Raw genomic sequence first — 20,586 nt, forward strand, 5'->3', positions numbered from 1 at the left:
TTTAAGAATACCGTAGCAGTAGGCAGGACAGTTCCAATTCAACAAAAACCTCTTTACCCTGGCACTCAAAACTGTAATGATGATGAACCGGTAAGCATTTTTCTGTTTTCAGATGTTCAACATCAAAATGAGAAAAGCACTAACACTTGATTTAGAAATAATTGATTGCTATTATTTCTCTAATTTTCAACTTTAAGTTCATTACTGAACTGTTTTTTTTTAAAGTTTTGTCAGAATTATGCCAGATTAGACTCATAGTCAAAATGTCCTGTTAAAAACTGGGAAAATCAGAGAGTACTTATTTTGCCTGCCTGCTTTAAGTATTCAAAATATAGTAGATATGTGCCCGGCCCAGTGGCTCACACCTATAATCCCAGCACTTTGGGATGCCAAGGCGGGAGGATGGCTTGAGTCCAGGAGTTTGTGACCAGCCTTGGCAACATAGTGAGACCTAGTCTCTACAAAAAAATTTTAAAAATTCGTTGGGCATAGTGGCGCACTACTGGAGTCCCTTCCTCTTGGGAAGCTGAGGTGAGAGGATCACTTGAGCCCAGAAGGTTGAGGCTATGGTGAATCGTGAGTGCACTGCAGTCAATGAACCATGAGTGCACTGCACTCCAGCCTGCGCGACAGAGCAAGACTTTGTCTTAAAAAAAAAAAAAAAAGGAAGGAAGGATGGATGGATGAATACATCAAGCCATTTGTACATGAAAGCAGGTGTGTGTCTGTGTGTGTACACACTAGATGAGGATATCTATGCACCTTTTTTGTCAGATGGGTAGGGTTTATGATCCTGTCATCAGTGGAATTAGTAAATATTACAAGTTGTACGTGTTTTGACTTTGACTTAAATTTTTTTTTCCAATAGAAACTATGTTCCAACTTCCTGTCAACAATCTTGGCAGTTTAAGAAAAGCCCGGAAAACTGTGAAAAAAATACTTAGTGACATTGGGTTGGAATACTGTAAAGAACATATAGAAGTAAGTAGCATGTCATTTTTAAATTTTAACATGACTCAGCTTCTGATCCATTACTTTGTGTCAGTGGCCAAGATGGCTAAATCTTAGATGTGATTCTGAATTTCAGCCACAGCAGTAGCTTCACGAAAGCATTCTCAATAGCATAACTTGTGCCTTTCTGCCTAAAATGGGCTTTTTCATTTTTGCATCCTGAAGCAAAAGGCTACCATTGAGGACTTAAGCATGTCAGGCATTGAACTAGGTGCCGTAAAGTTGTCTATACATTTAATCCTTAGAACAACCATGGAGGCGGGAGGCAGTGTAGCAATTCTTATCTCCACTTCACAGATGAAGAACAAATAGGCCCAGCCTTGCAGCTGAGAAAGTGGCAGTGTCTGTGGGACTCAAAGCCTGTTCTCATTCTGATAACGCCTGAATGTTCTGGTTGACCTTCTTCTAATTGTTGAGGCATGCTTGTGTGGGTGCTTGTTGTCTCTTTTCTTAGGATTTGAGCATTTGTTGCCCCTTTTGACCCATCATAGACTATTACTTTCCCCCTTGTATAACAGTTTGGGCTTTATGAACTGTTTTTCAAGCTGTTTTATTCTATGAGCTTTATAACAGCTCTGTGGGATAGCCATGCAGTGGTCTCCTCCTTTTCAACATCTCACTGTTCCAGGTCTTATGGTTTGTTGGTCAAAGCCCCTGATTGAAAAGAAATGTTTGAAGCTGTTTCCCCCACTAACCTTTAAGTTCTAGCTGGCTAGGGAACATAGCTACCTTGTTTATCCATTTAGCCCCAGCACCTAGCACAGTGTTTTGCACATAATAGGTGATCAGTAAGTGTTTGAATGGAATTGGAAGTAAAAAAGCAAATTCATTCATACAACAGGTTTTCTTATTTTGAGTTCCACTAATAATACTTGAAGAGTATGTCACGGAAACTGAAGCTGCTCAAAAGTTGACTTCTCTAGTTATGTTGTTCCAAGTGTGGAAGTAACCCTTCTCCAACCCCAAAGTTCAGGTAGATCTGCCCAAATGAAACAGTCCATTCACTTTGCACTCTGTGGGGTCATCTTCATAGAAATAATTAATGCCAACATCACAGTACATTTTCTATCATGCATTTGATTTGTTCCTCCTATGATTATTTATGTGTAGACTTCATTTTCCACCTTGAACTGTGAACTTTTTAGGAACAAGTGGGATTTTACCCTAAGACTTTTAATCTTCCTAGTCTGGAGGGAAGTGGACCATTAAATTTTTACATGAGAGTATAAATTTAACATCATACTGCTTAACTTTCTTGAATAGCTTTCTTTCTGCCTTTTTGGGTTTGAAATTTGAGTTTTCTTCCTGATCTGATTTCCTGCCCCCTCCCCTCGAAAAAAATCTTTTTTTATTTTTTTTTATTTTTTTTTTTTTTGCACAGAACCAGAAATCATATTTGCAGTGCTATAAGCAAACATTGCTATTTTAGACAACATTCCAGTACTGTAACTGATGAGTTAGAGTACAGTACTCTAATGAAAAGTGCTTTGATATTAGTGTGTGGCTGAATTTTTTACTTAATTAGAACTTCCAGCAATTTCCTTGGAAACCTGGCTGACCATCAGGAAAGTGGTTGGTTGATATAAAATGTAGACTGCAACTTCCATATGCCTTTTTATATTTAAGAGTCTTATCACTCCTAGTTTAAGTCCTTGTTGACGTTGGTTTTCCTGTGCCTCTCCCCATCTTAGTTAGGAGGTGGGATTTACATGTAAGATTGGGTTAGCGTTTATACCACTATGTTTTTGTAAACTTATTTCACTGTTTTCTAGGATTTTAAACAATTTGAACCTAATGACTTTTATTTGAAAAACACTACATGGGAGGATGTAGGACTGTGGGACCCTTCACTTACGAAAAACCAGGTAAGTGGCACAGGAGACTTCCTCAGGTGGCAGCATGCTTGGTATACTCCCTTTTCAGCTCTAGGCCTTTTATAGCAATGCAGTGATTGCGGGCAAGTGCCAAACATTGAAAGTGTCAAAATTGCATTTCATATTTTCCCGACCAGTGGGAAGACTAAGAAAAACTTTTTGTCCTTTTTTGTCCTTGGACTAAAACTTGAGGTATAAGAAGAAACGAAATTTTGTTACTTAAAAGTTACAAAGCCTGCTGTATCCCACCATTTCCCCTAAAAGTGCTCTGGCTCTATTTTTCTGCATCTATGTTGCCATTCTTGTTTTTTCTGCACAGAAAAAGACAAGACCCTTCCTTACATTTAAGCTTTTCTTATTTCCCTATGTTGATGGCACCCAACTTCTATGGGAGGCCTGGGGAGGTGATTCTGTAGGATGTCAGTGACAGAGAGATAAAACTTCTTACAAATTGGCATTAAAAACAATATTAGCAGTGCCAGCAAGTATCAATAGATGATGATGATATCATATAGGTGATAATTCCTTCTGCATAGAGGTAATTGTCAATTTAATTTTTACCATTACCTATTTTAGGAGTGATTCTCATTCTGCATTAATGATCTGTTCATCTATTGGAACATACTTTTCAGGAAATTAGTACTCAGATATTTGACTTTTTTTTTTTTTTTTTTTAAATACCCCAGGCAAAGGTACTAACCAGCAGTCTTAGAATGAGAATGCTTTCCAGTGGGACACGCCATTTATTTAATTCAGTTTTATCAGTCTGAAAGCCTCATAGCTGAATACTAAAGAAGTTGAGTTTTGAGGAGAAGCAGAGTATTTCATCTTGGTTCAAACCAGTATCTGAAACAAGTAGGTTTCTAGGGAGAAAAGATAATCTCCTGCCAAGCATGTCAGTTCGCCTGCCTTCATCAAAGGACTGACTGCATAAGTGTTAACAATCATAATTCTGAAAGTTGCTCTTTGATATCAGTATATTCTATAATGTATTATTGGCTTTTAAATACCACACCCTCCTCACAGTCTGTAGGACATTTTTATTTAACTTCTTGATTTGAATCAAAGCAGCTATTACTTCATTAGCTCTTTTGAAGTGTTCTTGGTTGAGAAGGAACAGCAAGGCTCATAGAAGAAAGCCAACTTTTCAAATCAGTTTTTCTTTTGATCAGCACTGAATCTGATACTACACTGTACTTTAATCAGAGGAAAAAATGGAGATTTGCCTTTCTTCTATGAAAATGTATCCATAATGAGGAAAGGAATAAAAGATAGAGCTTTATCTCTTGTAATTGTCTAATTGCACTAAAACATCCTGGGTCCTGAATTTTACCGCAGTCATTCACCACATAACGACATTTTGGTCAGTGATGGACTACATCTACAACAGTGGTCCCATAAGAATATAATTGAGCTGAAAAACTTGCTACCTGATGACATCATAGCGCAACATATGACTCATGTTTGTAGTGATGCTAATGTAAACACACCTGTGCTGCCAGTCATATAGAAGTATAGCATATACAGTTATTTACAGCATGTAATACCATCATGCATTGCTTAATGATGGGATGCATTCTGAGAAATGCCTTGTTAGGTGATGTCATTGTTGAACAAACATCATAAAGGGTACTTACACAGACGTAGGTGGTATAGCCTCCTATACCCCTACGCTATATGGTATGGCCTATTGCTCCTAGGCTACAAACTTGTATGACATATTACTATAAGAGAATACTATATACTGAATATTATAAGAGTGATTAACACAGTGGTAAGCATTTATGTTTCTAAACATAGTGAAGCATAGAAAAGGTACAGTAAAAATACAATATAAAAGAAAAATTGGTGAACCTATATTGGGCACTTGCGGGACTGGAAGTTGCTCTGAGTGGTGACTGCATATGAAGGGACATTATTGTACACCACTGTAGACTTTATAAACACACTTAGGCTACACAAAAAATAAAACTTTAAAATTTTTAACTTTTGAATCTTTTGTAAAAACACTTAGCTTAAAACACAAACACAGCAACCTGCTCGGGTCCCCTTCCACACTGCGGAAGCTTCGTCCTTTCACTCTTCATAATGAACCTTGCTACCGCTCAAAAAAAAAAAAATTGTACAGCTGTATAAAAATATTTTGTCTTGATATACTTACAAGCTTTTTCCTAGTCTTAAACTTTTTTTTTTTTTTTAACTTTTTAAACTGTTAAAAACTAAGACACAGACATAATTAGCCTAGGCCTACACAGGGTCAAGATCAATGGTATTACCATTGCCACCTTCACATCTTGTCCCACTGGAAGGTTTTCAGGAGCAGTAATACACATGGAGCCATCATTTCTTGTGATGGCAGTATTGTCTTCTAGATACTTCCTGAAGGACCTGGCTGAGGCTGTTTTAGAGTTAACTTTTTTTTTTTTTTTTTTAAATATAGAAGTGCTATACTCAATGACTAAAAACTCATTACCGGCCGGGCACAGGGCTCATGCCTATAATCCCAGCACTTTGGGAGGCCGAGGCGAGTGGATCGCCTGAGGTCAGGAGTTCGAGACCAGCCTGGCCAACATGGTGAAACCCCCTTTCTCCGAAAAATACAAAAATTCGCCAGGTGTGGTGGCAGGTGCCTGTAATCCCAGCTACTCAGTGTTGGAAGGGGGAGCAGGGGAGGCAGGAGAATCGCTTGAACCCAGGAGGTGGAGGTTGCAGTGAGCCGAGATTGTGCCGTCGCACTCCAGCCTGGGGGACAAAAGCAAGACTTCATCTCAGAAAAAAAAAAAACTCATTACCAAAATCCTTGCATGCTTAACTCCCACAGTTGGCCCTGTGGAACCTGCATATACCAAAAGCTAGCCCTCTGTATAAGAGGTTTGAGCATCCCAAGAATACTGTGTCTTTGATCTACATTTGTTTGGTAAAAATCCACATATAAGCAGTTCAAACCCATGTTGTTGAAGGGTCAACTATATAGTAAATACTAGGTGACAGAAGTTTTTCAGCCCCGTTATAATCTTGGGGGAACATAGTCGCGTATGCAGTCTGTACTGACAGAAACAGCACATGACTACTTGATAATGACAATTAAAAACTGTATTACCAGTTCATGTATTTACTATATATACTTTTTATTTTAGAGTGTACTCCTACTTTTTAAAACAGTTTTTCATGGTAACTGGTAGCAGCCTCATACAGCTTGTGTTCACTGTGTCTCTTGATTGTATCATTTTCTTGTGCATGCTTTAATCTCATGGTATTTTGTTCATCATGGCCCCTAAGCATACAAAATCCATAATGTTGCCAGTAAGGGGCCATGTTGAGTGATTGACCTGGAAACAGAGTTAGAAGTGATTAAGGACTACGAAGGTGGAGAACCAGTGATGGTTATTTCTTGCTAGTCAGGCATGTCCCATTTTACCATAGCTACGATCTTGAAGAACAAGAACAAAGTGACAGAAGCTGTTAAAGCATCTGCTTCATTGAAGGCAATGAGACTAACAAAAATTCAAGAAGGGCCTTTATCAGACACACAGAAGCTTCTGATGACCTGGATTGAAGAGCAGACACAGGTGCACACAGTGCTGTGTACCTCTCAGCACCATGATGATCACAAAGCAAAAAGTGTGTTTGCGGTGTTGAAAGAAAAGGCTGGACCTGGCTGTGATGTTGAATTTACTGCTAGTTCTGGGTGGTTTAAACAATTCAAGAATCGTTATTCATTACATAATGGGAAAGTGGTGAGTTTGTGAGTGCTGATGTAAAGGCAGCTGAAGAATTTTGGGAAACTCTAGATAAGCTGAGTCTGGAGGAAAATCACTTGCCAGAACAAATTTTCAATATGGATGAAACCTTTCTATTCTGGAAACAGATGCCTGAAAGGACTTTGATCCATGAGGAGACCAGAGCAATGCCAGGCTTCAAGGCTTTTAAGGACTGGATGACAGTCTTGCTTGGGGGCAATGTTGCAGGCCACAAATTGAAACCCTTTGTGATTTGGCACAGTGAGAACCCTAGGGGCTTCAAGCATATCAATACACACACACTTGGCCAGTGCACTGCAGGAGACATAAGAAGTCGTGGGTGACCCAGCTCCTCTTTCAAGATGCTGTCCTGAATAGATACGCTTGCAAAATGAAGAAGTAGTATTGAGAGAATAACATACCTTTCAAGCTTTTGCTTATTGTCGATGATAAGCAAATGCCTCCTTTAAGTGGTGTTTTTCATCCCAGTATCAAACACCACCTCTTTGATCCAACTGACAGAGTTACAGCAGCTTTTAAGTCATACTGTCTGAGAAAGGCCTTTGTCCTGTCGCAGCTGAGGGAGACACTGAGAAGATTCTGATATAATTCTAGAAGGATTACAATATCTGTGACTGCATTAAGAATCTTGCTTGGGCTTGGGTTGATGTCATCAAGGAGTGTATGAATGACATCTGGAAGAATACACTCAAGAGGTTTGTCCATGACTTAAAAGGATTTGCATAAATCACGAAGTCTGTGGTTGAGACGGCAAACAACTTTAACCTGGGTGTGGATGAGGACAACATAGAGGAGCTCCTAGAGGTGATTCCTGAGGAATTGACTGGTGAGGAGCTGTGGGAACTAGAACAAGAATGCATAGGTGAAGAGGAAGGAGAAAAGGAAACTGCAGGAAAAGCAAAAGAAGAACCCTCAAGAAAATTCACAGTGAAGGATTTAGCAGTGCAGACCTCAGCAAGCTCCTTAAGTTTGAAAGCACGTGGCCAGGCGTGGTGGCTCACGCCTGTAATCCCAGCATTTTGGGAGGCCAAGGCGGGTGGATCATCTGAGGTCAGGAGTTCAAGACCAGCCTGGCCGACATGGTGAAATCCCATCTCTACTAAAAATACAAAAAAAATTAGCAGGGCGTGGTGGTGGGCACCTGTAATCCCAGCCACTGGGGAAGCTGAGGCAGGAGAATCGCTTGAACCCGGGAGGCGGAGGTTGCAGAGAGCCGAGATCATGCCATTGCACTCCAGCCTGGGCAACAAGAGCGAAAAAACTCCGTCTCAAACAACAACAAAAAAGTTTGAAAACATGGATCTCAATATCAAAAGGTTTTTATTAATAGAGAAGAATATTCATGGTTCGTTATCTGCTTATGATCAAATCTGTGATGAAAAAAGGAAACAAAGCACCATGGACTTATTTTAAGAAAAAAAATGTTTTTAAAGTTTTTCGGTGTTTTTTTTTTTTTGAGACGGAGTCTTCCTCTTGTCGCCCAGGCTGGAGTGCAATGGCACGATCTCAGCTCACTGCAACCTCAGCCTCCTGAGTAGCTGGAATTAGAGGCGCCTGCCACCACATCTGGTTAATTTTTTGTATTTTTAGTAGAGATGAGGTTTCACCATGTTGGCTAGGCTGGTGTCGAACTCCTGCCCTTGTGATCCACCTGCCTCAGCCTCCCAAAGTGCTGGGAAAGTTTTTTAAAAAAAAATTTTTTTAAAGCTTATAGAATAGGCATATGAAGATAGAAAATATTTTTGTACAGCTGTACAATGTGTTTGTTTTTGGGGTTTTTGTTTTTGAGACGGAGTCTTGCTATGTTGCCCAGGCTGGAGTGCTGTGCTGTGATCTTGGCTCACTGCAACCTCTGCCTCCTGGCTTCAAGTGATTGTCCTGCCTCAGCCTCCCGAGTAGCTGGGATTACAGGTGCCTGCCACCATGTGCAGCCAATTTTTTTATTTTCAGTAAAGGTAGGGTTTCACCATGTTGGTCAGGCTGGTCTCAAGCTCTTGACCTCAGGTGATCCACCCGCCTGGGCCTCCCAAAGTGCTGGGATTACAGGCGTGAGCCACTGTGCCCAGCCAATCTGTTTGTGTTTTAAGCTAACTATTACTACAAAAGAGTCAAAAAGTTAAAAATTTAAAAGTGTATAAACCACAGCAAGCTGAGGTTATTATTGAAGAAAAAATATTTTTTAGGGCTGGGCACAGTGGCTTGCAATCCCAGCACTTTGGGAAGCCAAGGCAGGAGGATTGCTCGAGCCCAGGAGTTCAAGGCCAGCCTGGGCAACAGAGAGAGACCCTGTCTCTACAAAATTTACCCTAGTATGGTGGCACACACCTGTAGTCCCCAGGACTGAGGTGGAGGTGGGAGGATCACATGAGCCCAAGAGGTTGAGGCTGCAGTGAGCCGATTGTGCCACTGCACTCCAGCCTGAGCAACAGAGTGAGATTTCGTCTCAAAAAAAAAAAAAAAAATTTTTTTTTAGTAAAATTTGTGTAGCCTAAGTGTTCGTAAAGTCTACTGTAGTGTACAGTAATGTCCCAGGCTTTCATATTGACTCACCCAGAGTAACTTCCAGTCCTGTGAGCTTTGTTCATGGTATCATTTATCTTTTACATTGTATTTTTACTGTACCTTTTCTGTGCTCAGCTATGTTTAAACATACAAATATTTCAAATATTTACCATTGTGTTAATCATTGCCTATGGTATTCAGTACAGAAACATGCTGTACAGGTTTGTAGCCTAAGAGCAATAAGCTATGCCATGTAGCCTAGGCGTGTAGTAGATTCTACCATCTAGGTCTGTATGAATACACTTGAGGATTTCACACCATGATACATTTTTCAGAATGCTGTATCCCTGTGGTTTAGCAACACACGGCTGTATAGTAAACCTGAAGTCTTTAGCAACTTCCTTAATTTAGGTTATTCTTGTTATTTCTAGCTGCAAAATGTTTATCTTGAAGCCATTTGTCTTTGGTTTAGCTAAAATGTGACTTTTTTCCCCTAAACATTGAGAAAGAACTTAGCATTGACTTTTTAATTTACACTGACAAAAATATTTGGTTTAAGATAGCTTTTTTGAGTCTCTGTTTTATGAAGTTACTATACAAAAGGAAAAAATGTACTAAAATCAGTGCTTTTTTTTTTTTTTTGAGACAGTTTTGCCGTTGTCACCCAGGCTGGAGTGCAATGGCGCGATCTTGGCTCATTGCAACCTCCACCTCCCAGCTTCAAGCGATTCTCCTGCCTCACCCTCCTGAAGTAGCTGGGATTACAGGCGCCCACCACCATGCCCAGCTTATTTTTTTGTATTTTTAGTTGAGATGGGGTTTCACCATGTTGGTCAGGCTGCTCTTGGGACTCCTGACCTTAGGTGATCCACCCACCTCGGCCTCCCAAAGTGCTAGGATTACAGGCGTGAGCCACGGCGCCCGGCCTAAAATCAATGCATTATTAAGAATGTCTTGGGGGGTATCTGGAATCTGTTAACTGCCTATCTGAAGTGGCATTCTAATTCTAGTTTTTGTGTTTGCTTTAGGACTATCGGACAAAACCTTTCTGCTGCAGCGCTTGTCCATTTTCCTCAAAATTCTTCTCTGCCTACAAAAGTCATTTCCGAAATGTCCATAGTGAAGACTTTGAAAATAGGATTCTCCTTAATTGCCCCTACTGTACCTTCAATGCAGACAAAAAGACTTTGGAAACACACATTAAAATATTTCATGCTCCGAACGCCAGCGCACCAAGTAGCAGCCTCAGCACTTTCAAAGATAAAAACAAAAATGATGGCCTTAAACCTAAGCAGGCTGACAGTGTAGAGCAAGCTGTTTATTACTGTAAGAAGTGCACTTACCGAGATCCTCTTTACGAAATAGTTAGGAAGCACATTTACAGGGAACATTTTCAGCATGTGGCAGCACCTTACATAGCAAAGGCAGGAGAAAAATCACTCAATGGGGCAGTTCCCTTAGGCTCAAATGCCCGAGAAGAGAGTAGTATTCACTGCAAGCGATGCCTTTTCATGCCAAAGTCCTATGAAGCTTTGGTACAGCATGTCATCGAAGACCATGAACGTATAGGCTATCAGGTCACTGCCATGATTGGGCACACAAATGTAGTGGTTCCCCGATCCAAACCCTTGATGCTAATTGCTCCCAAACCTCAAGACAAGAAGAGCATGGGACTCCCACCAAGAATCGGTTCCCTTGCTTCTGGAAATGTCCGGTCTTTACCATCACAGCAGATGGTGAATCGACTCTCAATACCAAAGCCTAACTTAAATTCTACAGGAGTCAACATGATGTCCAGTGTTCACCTGCAGCAGAACAACTATGGAGTCAAATCTGTAGGCCAGGGTTACAGTGTTGGTCAGTCCATGAGACTGGGTCTAGGTGGCAACGCACCAGTTTCCATTCCTCAACAATCTCAGTCTGTAAAGCAGTTACTTCCAAGTGGAAATGGAAGGTCTTATGGGCTTGGGTCAGAGCAGAGGTCCCAGGCACCAGCAAGATACTCCCTGCAGTCTGCTAATGCCTCTTCTCTCTCATCGGGCCAGTTAAAGTCTCCTTCCCTCTCCCAGTCACAGGCATCCAGAGTGTTAGGTCAGTCCAGTTCCAAACCTGCTGCAGCTGCCACAGGCCCTCCCCCAGGTAACACTTCCTCAACTCAAAAGTGGAAAATATGTACAATCTGTAATGAGCTTTTTCCTGAAAATGTCTATAGTGTGCACTTCGAAAAAGAACACAAAGCTGAGAAAGTCCCAGCAGTAGCCAACTACATCATGAAAATACACAATTTTACTAGCAAATGCCTCTACTGTAATCGCTATTTACCCACAGATACCCTGCTCAACCATATGTTAATTCATGGTCTGTCTTGTCCATATTGCCGTTCAACTTTCAATGATGTGGAAAAGATGGCCGCACACATGCGGATGGTTCACATTGATGAAGAGATGGGACCTAAAACAGATTCTACTTTGAGTTTTGATTTGACATTGCAGCAGGGTAGTCACACTAACATCCATCTCCTGGTAACTACATACAATCTGAGGGATGCCCCAGCTGAATCTGTTGCTTACCATGCCCAAAATAACCCTCCAGTTCCTCCAAAGCCACAGCCAAAAGTTCAGGAAAAGGCAGATATCCCTGTTAAAAGTTCACCTCAAGCTGCAGTGCCCTATAAAAAAGATGTTGGGAAAACCCTTTGTCCTCTTTGCTTTTCAATCCTAAAAGGACCCATATCTGATGCACTTGCACATCACTTACGAGAGAGGCACCAAGTTATTCAGACGGTTCATCCAGTTGAGAAAAAGCTTACCTACAAATGTATCCATTGCCTTGGTGTGTATACCAGCAACATGACCGCCTCGACTATCACTCTGCATCTAGTTCACTGCAGGGGTGTTGGAAAGACCCAAAATGGCCAGGATAAGACAAATGCACCCTCTCGGCTTAATCAGTCTCCAAGTCTGGCACCTGTGAAGCGCACTTACGAGCAAATGGAATTTCCCTTACTGAAAAAACGAAAGTTAGATGATGATAGTGATTCACCCAGCTTCTTTGAAGAGAAGCCTGAAGAGCCTGTTGTTTTAGCTTTAGACCCCAAGGGTCATGAAGATGATTCCTATGAAGCCAGGAAAAGCTTTCTAACAAAGTATTTTAACAAACAGCCCTATCCCACCAGGAGAGAAATTGAGAAGCTAGCAGCCAGTTTATGGTTATGGAAGAGTGACATCGCTTCCCATTTTAGTAACAAAAGGAAGAAGTGTGTCCGTGATTGTGAAAAGTACAAGCCTGGCGTGTTGCTGGGGTTTAACATGAAAGAATTAAATAAAGTCAAGCATGAGATGGATTTTGATGCTGAGTGGCTATTTGAAAATCATGATGAGAAGGATTCCAGAGTCAATGCTAGTAAGACTGCTGACAAAAAGCTCAACCTTGGGAAGGAAGATGACAGTTCCTCAGACAGTTTTGAAAATTTGGAAGAAGAATCCAATGAAAGTGGTAGCCCCTTTGACCCTGTTTTTGAAGTTGAACCTAAAATCTCTAATGATAACCCAGAGGAACATGTACTGAAGGTAATTCCTGAGGATGCTTTAGAATCTGAGGAGAAGCTAGACCAAAAAGAGGATGGTTCAAAATACGAAACTATTCATTTGACTGAGGAACCAACCAAACTAATGCACAATGCTTCTGATAGTGAGGTTGACCAAGACGATGTTGTTGAGTGGAAAGACGGTGCTTCTCCATCTGAGAGTGGGCCTGGATCCCAACAAGTGTCAGACTTTGAGGACAATACCTGTGAAATGAAACCAGGAACCTGGTCTGATGAGTCTTCCCAAAGCGAAGATGCAAGGAGCAGTAAGCCAGCTGCCAAAAAAAAGGCTACCATGCAAGGTGACAGAGAGCAGTTGAAATGGAAGAATAGTTCCTATGGAAAAGTTGAAGGGTTTTGGTCTAAGGACCAGTCACAGTGGAAGAATGCATCTGAGAATGATGAGCGCTTATCTAACCCCCAGATTGAGTGGCAGAATAGCACAATTGACAGTGAGGATGGGGAACAGTTTGACAACATGACTGATGGAGTAGCTGAGCCCATGCATGGCAGCTTAGCTGGAGTTAAACTGAGCAGCCAACAGGCCTAAGTGCCAGGTTCCCTGGCATTGGTGACATGCTGCAGCCTGGAATTCTGATCTCCATTCAGTGTGACTGCAAAGCTTGTCTTCTCACTGGTACTGCCTTGTGAGTACTGGTTGGACTGTGGGGCATGGGGCCGCTGCAGTTCCAGTTTCTAAGTCTGTGACACAACAGGCTGATCTTGCTTCAGAACCTTCTCTGACAGACACGGTAACTAAATGTGAAAAACCAATAAGCTGGTGACTCATGAATACACACGAGGAAAAGCAGAGGTTTATTTTATCTGCCTTTTCAACATTTCTTTCCCTCTGTGAAATGATTGGTCATGTCTTCGAGAAGCGTTAAACTAATTCACATGGTAGTGTAGGGCCAACATACAAGCTACCAGTCTAATGTGTATAGTAGACTTTGGGAAAAGCGATTTTTTTCATGTATTCATTCTGAATAGTTGAAATGTATATTTGTACAGTCTTTTAGACCTATTCAGGTGATGCTCATGATCCTGTTACTGTGTGCCCATCATAGATTTCTTTTTTTAGTGTTGCCCTTGCTGTGTAATAAACGCTCTATCTAGTTTACCTAGCAAAAGCTCAAAACTGCGCTAGTATGGACTTTTTGGACAGACTTAGTTTTTGCACATAACCTTGTACAATCTTGCAACAGAGGCCAGCCACGTAAGATATATATCTGGACTCTCTTGTATTATAGGATTTTTCTTGTTCTGAATATCCTTGACATTACAGCTGTCAAAAACAAAAACTGGTATTTCAGATCTGTTTTCTGAAATCTTTTAAGCTAAAATCACATGCAAGAATTGACTTTGCAGCTACTAATTTTGACACCTTTTAGATCTGTATAAAAGTGTGTTGTGTTGAAGCAGCAAACCAATGAGTGCTGCATTTTGGATATTTAGTTTTATCTTTAGTTCAACACCATCATGGTGCATTCATTTATACCATCTAATATATGACACACTGTTGTAGTATGTATAATTTTGTGATCTTTATTTCCCTTTGTATTCATTTTAAGCATCTAAATAAATTGCTGTATTGTGCTTAATGTAAATATTTGCTTTATTACACATGACAGTCCTGTGTGTCCATTATATCTTTTGCCATTTAATGCCATAACTCTTTCATCAGAGATGGCAGCCACAGTCACAGAGGAAACTTGTGGAAAACCCAAGATCTGTCATCTGCAAATAGAATGCTTTCTCTTGAGGCACCTGGTACAAAATCTGTTTTTCTTTTTTCTTTTTTCTTTTTTTTTAACTGAAAAATAACCACCCTTGAGTTTTTCAGTTCACCTTTTGTTAAGGAGCAGAACCTGCATATATATGTAAATGTCTCAATGATATAAAAAAAAAAGATGTAAACATGGATTGGCATTAATTTGCAAGCAGAATCTTAATAGCCTGATGGGTTCTTTGTTTGTTTTTTTCTTCCAGATGAAGTTAAGCGTTCGTTTTCACCTTACAATGGGAACAACTGTAGTGCAGGCAGCTCTGCCTCTATTGCCACTCTTGGCCCTCTTGCTATTAAGGGAAAGGCTTTGAAGAGCACACATTTACAGGGCTGTAAAGATGGAAGGAGCTGGTATTTTTACCATGGGTAGATTCCCAAGAGAACTTGTACTAAAAAGCAGAAAGTTACAAGGAAGCAGAATTAGGCCAACATTTCCAGCAATTAAAACAATGATGGGAAGCTCCAATCCATGAGGAGGCTGGTCAGTCACCTCAAGAATACTGGCCTAAAGAAGTCTGAAGTGGCTGATGTCCATAACCTGTGAGTCCGTTTCCAAAAGACTCTTGTTAATGCTGTTAGCAGAGAGTAGAGATGTGACCGGCCTCTCCCTAAGATGTTACGCTTCTCAACAACAGTACAGGAAGAAGTGTAAGAATAGACTAGAAACTTTAAGGAATTTGGGGCTGGAATGGAGCGATGTTACATCTGTTGTTACACAGGTAAATTATAAATTCTACATGCACCAGCCAAAACTTAGGACAGGATGTCCCCAAATTAAGATGCTACAGATTACCAAATCAGAAATAACCAGCTGGATTTAGGCCAGCTCACATTTATTTGGAAATCACCCTCCCTGATTAACAGGCTTCTGAGTTGTACGTGGAGGACTAATGAGACTTGTACAAGACACCATGGGGCTTGGGGTCCAGGTCCCAGTTGGATATCGGAACAGAGACAGATAAGTGTGTTTCCTCATTAAGGTGGTGGGAGTGTGCCTTTTGGCATTCAGAAAAGGGTTTAGCCACTCTAAGCTGGAAATAAAGATTCCCAACTGGAAATGTTGCAGAATCCCTACAAGTGTCTCAATAAAAGCCATTTTAAAAGAACATTGGATATTGTTTGCTTTTCGAATAACCTGGAGATCGTTGGCCGTGGCAACGTGCTGCCACCTAATTAGAGAATGCCTGTAAATGTAGGCTGAACAATTCTAACATGAGAAAACCTAAGTATCCTACAGAGGTTTGGTGTGTTTCGTTTTGTTTTGTTTTTGTGGGGGTCGGGGGGTGGGGAGGTGTGTTTTTGGCCCTGCAGGTTTTCTTGTGGGAATGAGTTCCAGTCAGACAAGCTAGGACTGTGGTTTCTCTCCCTGTTCATCACATAGAGCATTTTCTCATCCTATCTTTGGTTCCTTGTCTGTATAGGGAGAGAAGAATCTTTATCAAACAGCTTCATTCCCAGCAGAAAGGGTATCTGTGCCTCATATCGCTCTAGAGTTGTATGTCAGTTTGATCCCAATGCCTGCCCCTTTGTAACGACATCCATTTCTGGCATGAACAAAATGAGTGCCAAATTTGAAAACTGGGATGTGTTAAAGACGGGAGTTTCCCATCTGAGATGCTTCACACTAGAAACAAACCTGCTTATTGCCAAATAAGTACTGCCATACAGAAGTGTAGTTCCTTTACTACTTAGACCTCAGACTACTAGCACTGAGTCCTGGAGATGAGGCTCAAGAATTATCACTCCGTGGTTCGTTTTTTGTTTTTGAGATGGAGTCTTGCTCTGCTGCCCAGGCTGGAGTGCAGTGGCACCATCTCAGCTCACTGCAATCTCCGCCTCCTGGGTTCAAGCGATTCTCCTGCCTCAGCTTCCCAAGTAGCTGGGACTACAGGCACGTGCCACCATGCCTGGATAAATTTTTTTTGTATTTTTAGTAGAGACAGTTTCACCATGTTAGCCAGAATGGTCTCCATCTCCTGACCTTGTGATCCGCCTGCCTCAGCCTTTCAAAGTGCTGGGATTACAGGCGTGAGCCACCACGCCCATCCATCTCTACGTGGTTCTATGCCACTAACATTTGAGAACCATTTAGCTTGATGGAAATTTTCTTTCCCTGATGAAATTAAATAGAACATGTTGAACACATGGATTTTGCAGAGTATCAGGCAGTGTTTTTTTTTTCTGCCTGTTGTGTCCCTTACTTCCAGCACCCCTGCTGAGCAATAATTAGGTGCCAGTTGAGGCATGTTTCACCAAAATGTCATGGAGGAACATCTCAAAAGCTTCCAGAAGACTGGAAATGAAGAGGCTGCTCCCACCATTAGGAAATGGCATTCCAACATACCAATTATCAGTGGGTCACCATGAGGTAATCTAGAAGAAAAACATCTTAGCTGATATAAACTTGACAGGCAGGTTTGAAAATAAAATGCATTTCTCCCAGCTGCTGGAAAGTTGGCTTGAAAAGTTGACCAAAGGAAGGTCCCCATTTGCTAATTGTTTGCATTCTGCTTCCCACCAACTTGTACCACTTTAGTAACGGACTACTCGCTGTAACTTGAACGTAGTGGAGCTACAGTATAAGTGGGGTTGTGTTTTAAAGTTAGCACGTGAGAGTTGCATATAGTCAAAATCACCCCCTGAAAATTCTTGTCATTATTTCAAAGTGTTCCAACCAAGAGAAGGGGACGTGGGAAGGAAGGTCCCTAGTCATTTCCAGGACAAATCTTGCACACTATTTAATGAGTTTGGCTGCATGTGTGTGTTTTCAGCATACAGCGTCAATGCATCTGTGATGCAAACCCCTTCCCCATCCAGGACACCATCTAGCCTTAAGGTGTAAAACCATTTAAACCTGAACTGGCTTTTGCAATTAAAAATCCTTATTTTGGCCGGGCGCGGTGGCTCACGCCTGTAATCCCAGAACTTCGGGAGGCTGAGGCAGGTGGATCACCTGAGGTCAGGAGTTTGAGATCAGCCTGGCCAACATGGTGAAACCCTGTCTCTACTAAAAATACAAAAATTAGCCGGGCGTGGTGGTGGGCGCCTGTAAACCCAGCTACTCAGGAGGCTAAGCCAGGAGAAACTTGAACCCAGGAGGCGGAGGTTGCAGTGAGCCAAGATCACGCCATTGCACTCCAGCCTGGGTGACAAGAGTGAAACTCCATCTTAAAAAAAAAAGAAAAAATCCTTATTTATGTACCTTTAATAATGTCTTATTACTATAAGTGAAGCAAAATGGATACTCTAATAAGCAGAGCAGGCACCTTTTAGGAACCATAAAGCAGAAGTAAAAGGGCTTTTCCAATATACTTGATGTGAGTGCTGTACTGGCTGCCATCCTAGACTGCAGCGGGATGTGACAGCTGTGTACATGAAGTAGCCATCTGCAAGTCTAGGAATCAAAAGTAGAGATCCCGCCTTGGAGAGACGGAGGAAGAGGCATGACTTAGCCATTGCCACTCCGTCTGCCAGCAAAGCTGGATCAGCATCCCCTGGGGAAGCTCAACTAGAACCCTCTCCCCCAAGGACAGGACTCTGGACAAGGGGCTCTGCTACACCCTACAAGGACAATGTTGTTCCTAAAAACACCTGCATCTCAGGCATCGTCAATACACAGCTACCCAACGGGTATTTTCAGAACAGATGTGTAGTTCCTTGGACTAATTGTAGAGCACTGGAATCCAAGGTATTTCCTCAAAACAGTCCAACCCCAGTCCTCTGCACTCTCCTCCAAAAACCCCCAAACCTTGTATTGGGAGTAGGAACTCCAGGTTTCAGGTGCTGACATGAAGGTGCAGAGAAGCTAACTTGTCCTGACAGCTGGCAAAGGGGAAGCTGCTGACTAGGACATGGGTTATCTGAGTCCACAGCCACCGGTATTTCCGGCCACACCATGCACCTGGGCCTAGGATAGAGACTGGCCTCGGAAGAAAGGTGGCTGCTGCTATGAATGAAAAGATGTGTGAGCCCCACTCTCACAGTGTTCAGTCCCTGGCTCAGCGTTCCCCAAACTGACTCACACTCCACCATCATTGTCAGTTGTGCCACATCTGCCTCACAACTGCTTTATGTTCTTAGTATGTCTCAACTCCCGCCACCACTTTTTTGGGGGGACAGGCTGGAGTGCAGTGGCATGATTACAGCTCTGCAGCCTCAACCTGCTGGGCTCGGGCAATCCTCCCGCCTCAGCCTCCCAACTACTGGGATTACAGGTGTGAGCCACCATGCCTCACCCTCACTCCCCCTTTTAAAGGAAAACGATGTCACCAAAAAGCAAAATCAGCATAATTTGCCACAAATTCAAATGACCATAAAAGTGACTATAAAGTAAATACAAGACAAATATTAGATTTTTGCTACCTGTTGTCGCATGCTGAGGCTGCAAGCCTGAGACTTGCGCTATTAAAAAGGAAAATCAGGCCGGGTGTGGTAGCTCATGCCTGTAATGCCAGCACTTTGGGAGGCTGCGGCAGGTGGCTCACCTGAGGTCAGGAGTTTGAGACTAGCCTGACCAACATGGAGAAACCCCGTCTCTACTAAAAATACAAAAAAAAATTAGCTGGGCATGGTGGCACATGTCTGTAATCCCAGCTGCTCAGGAGGCTGAGGCAGGAGAATCGCTTGAACCCGGGGGGCAGAGGTTGTGGTGAGCCGAGATCACATCATTGCATTCTAGTCTGGGCAACAGGAGCGAAATTCCATCTCAAAAAGGAAAATCAGAGCAGTGTCCCAGGTCCATGAGCACCAAAATGAGCCTCAGCCCAGACCCGCCTTATCCCAAGATGACTCTGCTACCTCTAGCACGCCAGATAGTGCTGAGCTAGGGGCTGACAGACAGGCTTCAAGCCCAGCCTGGGCTCTGGCTCCAAGAGCTTCTCAGGGAACTCTGCTTCCTTTAGCAGTGACTACTCACTTTGCTTTACCCAACCTCAGACCCTTTTATATTAATTACGACTCTCACTGGCAGGTAACGGGAAATCCAGCTCAGACTGTGCTTAATAAAGGTGACAAGGGGGCAACTGGCTGTGTCTGGGGAGGGCAAGTTGCTCAGAGACATCAGCAAGGATTCAGGTTTTCTGTCTCCACCCTGCCACCCACAGGGACACTTCATCCTAGGCAGGCACCCCAGTATTCATAGGGTGCCTTCCACTTACCTAACCTGAGAGGTTTCCCCTTCATTCAGTATTGAGAAAGAATCCTGAATTCTGAGCCAACTGGACCATTCCAGAACATCCAACTAAGCTGATGGGCTTAGTCCAAAGCTACCTGGTCACTGAGCTAGCATTACCCTGGTTGGCTTAGACTAGTCAGGACCCATCTCTGAAGCTCAGGTGAAAGCAATTCAACCCAAAACTGGAAACCAATTCAAACCCAATTCCATGCTACACTCAGAAGGCGCAGAGGGATGCTGAGGACCCAGCACTTCAAAGGAAGCCTTGTGCTGTATGAAAACCAGATAAAAGGTGCAGTTGTTCCAACTCAGAAGACGAAGCAAATCCTGAAAAATCTCTTGACTGGTATTCTTTGGAAGCAGTGATTCCCAGCCCTGGCTACATACTGAAATCACCTGGGGAGGTTTAAAGACAGGTGATGCTACGTTTCCCCCTCCCCTGCTTGGAGATTCTGATGTAATTGGTTTGAGGTGTGGCCCAGCTGATTCCCAGACAGAACTGATGGTTTAAAGGGATGCACAGTGAAGGTGGGCTACAAGCTCGAGCCTTCCCCTGAATAGCATGTCTGCTCCAGGCAGTTTCCTTTGAGACCACTTATTCTTTTTCCCCGCCACTCAACAAACACCTGCCAGCAGCCTAAGAAGAACCTGTACACTCAGAGATGCAACCTGTGTGTAGAAAACCATTTCAAGAGTGTAGACTTGCCCCAACATCTCCTCGATTCATCCCGGCAACAAGGAGACCATAACCTAAGCTGGAATCCTTACCTTCTGGGTAGAGTCCCCACTGCAGCAGCACCAGGCTTGGGGATGCCAACAGAAGACTCACTCCTCCAGGTCTCCCTTTCATTCACCTCGGCCTGGCTCCTCCAGGTGAAACTCTGCCCATTACA

The 20,586-nt window shown here is 42.5% G+C and overlaps 1 protein-coding gene across 3 annotated transcripts in view; it reads left to right on the forward strand.

Annotated features, from left to right (window-relative positions):
- Window positions 1-15,626, forward strand: part of ADNP (activity dependent neuroprotector homeobox) — a 41,994-nt gene extending 26,368 nt beyond the window's left edge. For 2 of the 3 annotated variants that reach the window (XM_030826719.1, XM_030826720.1), the window contains 3 exons: window positions 869-981; window positions 2,784-2,876; window positions 10,177-15,626. In XM_030826719.1, the coding sequence (XP_030682579.1) occupies window positions 874-981; window positions 2,784-2,876; window positions 10,177-13,284 (3,309 nt within the window). In that variant the 5' untranslated portion in view covers window positions 869-873 and the 3' untranslated portion in view covers window positions 13,285-15,626. The remainder of the gene's footprint in view (window positions 1-868; window positions 982-2,783; window positions 2,877-10,176) is intronic. The other variant, XM_030826721.1, reaches the window with a different exon arrangement.
- The last annotated feature ends 4,960 nt before the right edge of the window (window positions 15,627-20,586 follow it).

This window comes from Nomascus leucogenys, chromosome 13 (assembly GCF_006542625.1).
Source record: "Nomascus leucogenys isolate Asia chromosome 13, Asia_NLE_v1, whole genome shotgun sequence".
Classification (NCBI taxonomy): domain Eukaryota; kingdom Metazoa; phylum Chordata; class Mammalia; order Primates; family Hylobatidae; genus Nomascus; species Nomascus leucogenys.